General features: G+C 43.6%; 1 protein-coding gene across 1 annotated transcript in view; it reads right to left on the bottom strand. All coding sequences in view use genetic code 11, as the record gives it.

Annotated features, from left to right (window-relative positions):
* Positions 1 to 1,610, bottom strand: part of EGR_08279 (hypothetical protein) — a gene marked incomplete at both ends in the record, with an annotated part of 6,674 nt that overhangs the window by 4,650 nt on the left and 414 nt on the right. The window contains 2 exons of the mRNA XM_024497528.1: positions 80 to 165; positions 520 to 611. Of these exons, the coding sequence (XP_024348069.1) occupies positions 80 to 165; positions 520 to 611 (178 nt within the window). The remainder of the gene's footprint in view (positions 1 to 79; positions 166 to 519; positions 612 to 1,610) is intronic.

The raw sequence follows: 1,610 nt of genomic DNA, 5'->3' as shown, positions 1-1,610 counted from the left end.
ATGCCATCAAAACTCTCCCTCTCGCTTGATGGATGCAGGTGTCAGCCCATTGCTTCTTCTCCCATACACTAGATCTGACTAAATGCTGTTTCTAAAACACAATCGTCTTCAAGTGACACTTTGCTGACGGAACTTGCATCACCATCAACAACCACATCACCACTGCTGGAACCGAAATAATTATCATGATGTAAATTGGAGGATAGAGGATCATCCCCTTTTGATGCACCTCTTTCCCATCATCTTATTATCACGACAACACAATCAAATGGTACACTAGAAGTAATTCAAAGCAGACGGTTCTGCTACCACTCATCGGTCCCTCACCAAATGCCCTTTATACCGATGGGTGGGCAGTTTCCCTAGTTTTTGGCTAAATCGGTGCAGCGGATCAGCAGACAAGCCAGCACCCTCAGATGATACTTTTTAGTGTCAACCGACACTTTAGGCCGTGAGACTTAAAAATAACCTGAAAGGGGGAAGGAAAATAAGAAAGGGTGCCGACAGACTGTCACATACCTCTTTTCTGAATTGGGGAAAATATTCAGGACTGCCTCCTTTTCAGCCAGTCGGTACCAGTAAAAATTTAGAAACCTAGATTTTAAACGCTCCTACTCAGAGGTGAGATACAGTTTTTAGTTCCCAACCAGCAAAAATTTAAAGAGAATGAGTGCTTTGCCTCCAACACCCAGCCAGAAGACGCGGTACCCTCCCTGAACTTCTATAGGTGGGAAAATGGTAGAGGCTGCAGCCATCCAACCTGCTTCACCCTAATCATGCCGCAACATCGAGGAATCTTCGATGCTGCCTATTATTAGCACACAAACAAAGGCCATCTAAGAGGACAAAAAAGCCTTTTTATTTGTCGTAGAAATCAACGGTGCGTCTTTGTTAAGTAGGCCTTTTGTTGCCTCAAGGGGATGCTGGATGTATCAAACTTTACACAAAAGATAACTATTTTTGCTGGTAGGCTATTACTGAAAGTCTGCTGCCAGGGAAGCTGGAAAATCATATTTTAACCCCATCGTAGGATGTCCACTTCTGGTCGGTGATTGCTGAATGAGAAGGGGCCAGTCCTGAATAAATCAGAAGATCTAGAGCAGAAGACTGTGACAGTCTATTGTCATCCCTTCTTATTTTGAAGTCTCATAGCATTAAATGTCGGTTAAAAGTGGCAAATGTCATTTGGGCTTATCTCCTGTCACTTTGTCTGCTAGTCTGCCAGACTGATCTAGCTCCAACGCCGAGAGAAGTGCTTGCCTATTCAGAGAGAGAGAGCAATGAATGATGGCAGAATAATTTGTTTGGAATTGCTTCTAATCTACAGCTTGATTCTGCTGATGGCATGATGAGATGCTGAGATAGAGGGGCATCAAATGGAGAACAATCCTCTCCCTCCTCTATTCATCATTATCATAATGATGATGAAAACAATGACGAAATGTTGTAAATTAAATGTCATCTGGATATTAATGTGTTTCAGGAAGAGCATTCAGCTAAGTCGGTTGTGTGGGAGAAGAAACAGTGGGCTGACACCTGCATTCGTCAAGCGAGGGGGGGAGGAAGTTTGGAAGGCAGATGGACAATTGATTCCCCCCAAATTGTCAGGC

This window comes from Echinococcus granulosus, assembly GCF_000524195.1.
Source record: "Echinococcus granulosus chromosome Unknown EG_S00101, whole genome shotgun sequence".
NCBI classification, from domain to species: Eukaryota; Metazoa; Platyhelminthes; class Cestoda; order Cyclophyllidea; family Taeniidae; genus Echinococcus; species Echinococcus granulosus.
The sequence above is the reverse complement of the archived record's forward strand: the minus strand, read 5'-3'. Positions and strand labels throughout refer to the sequence as shown.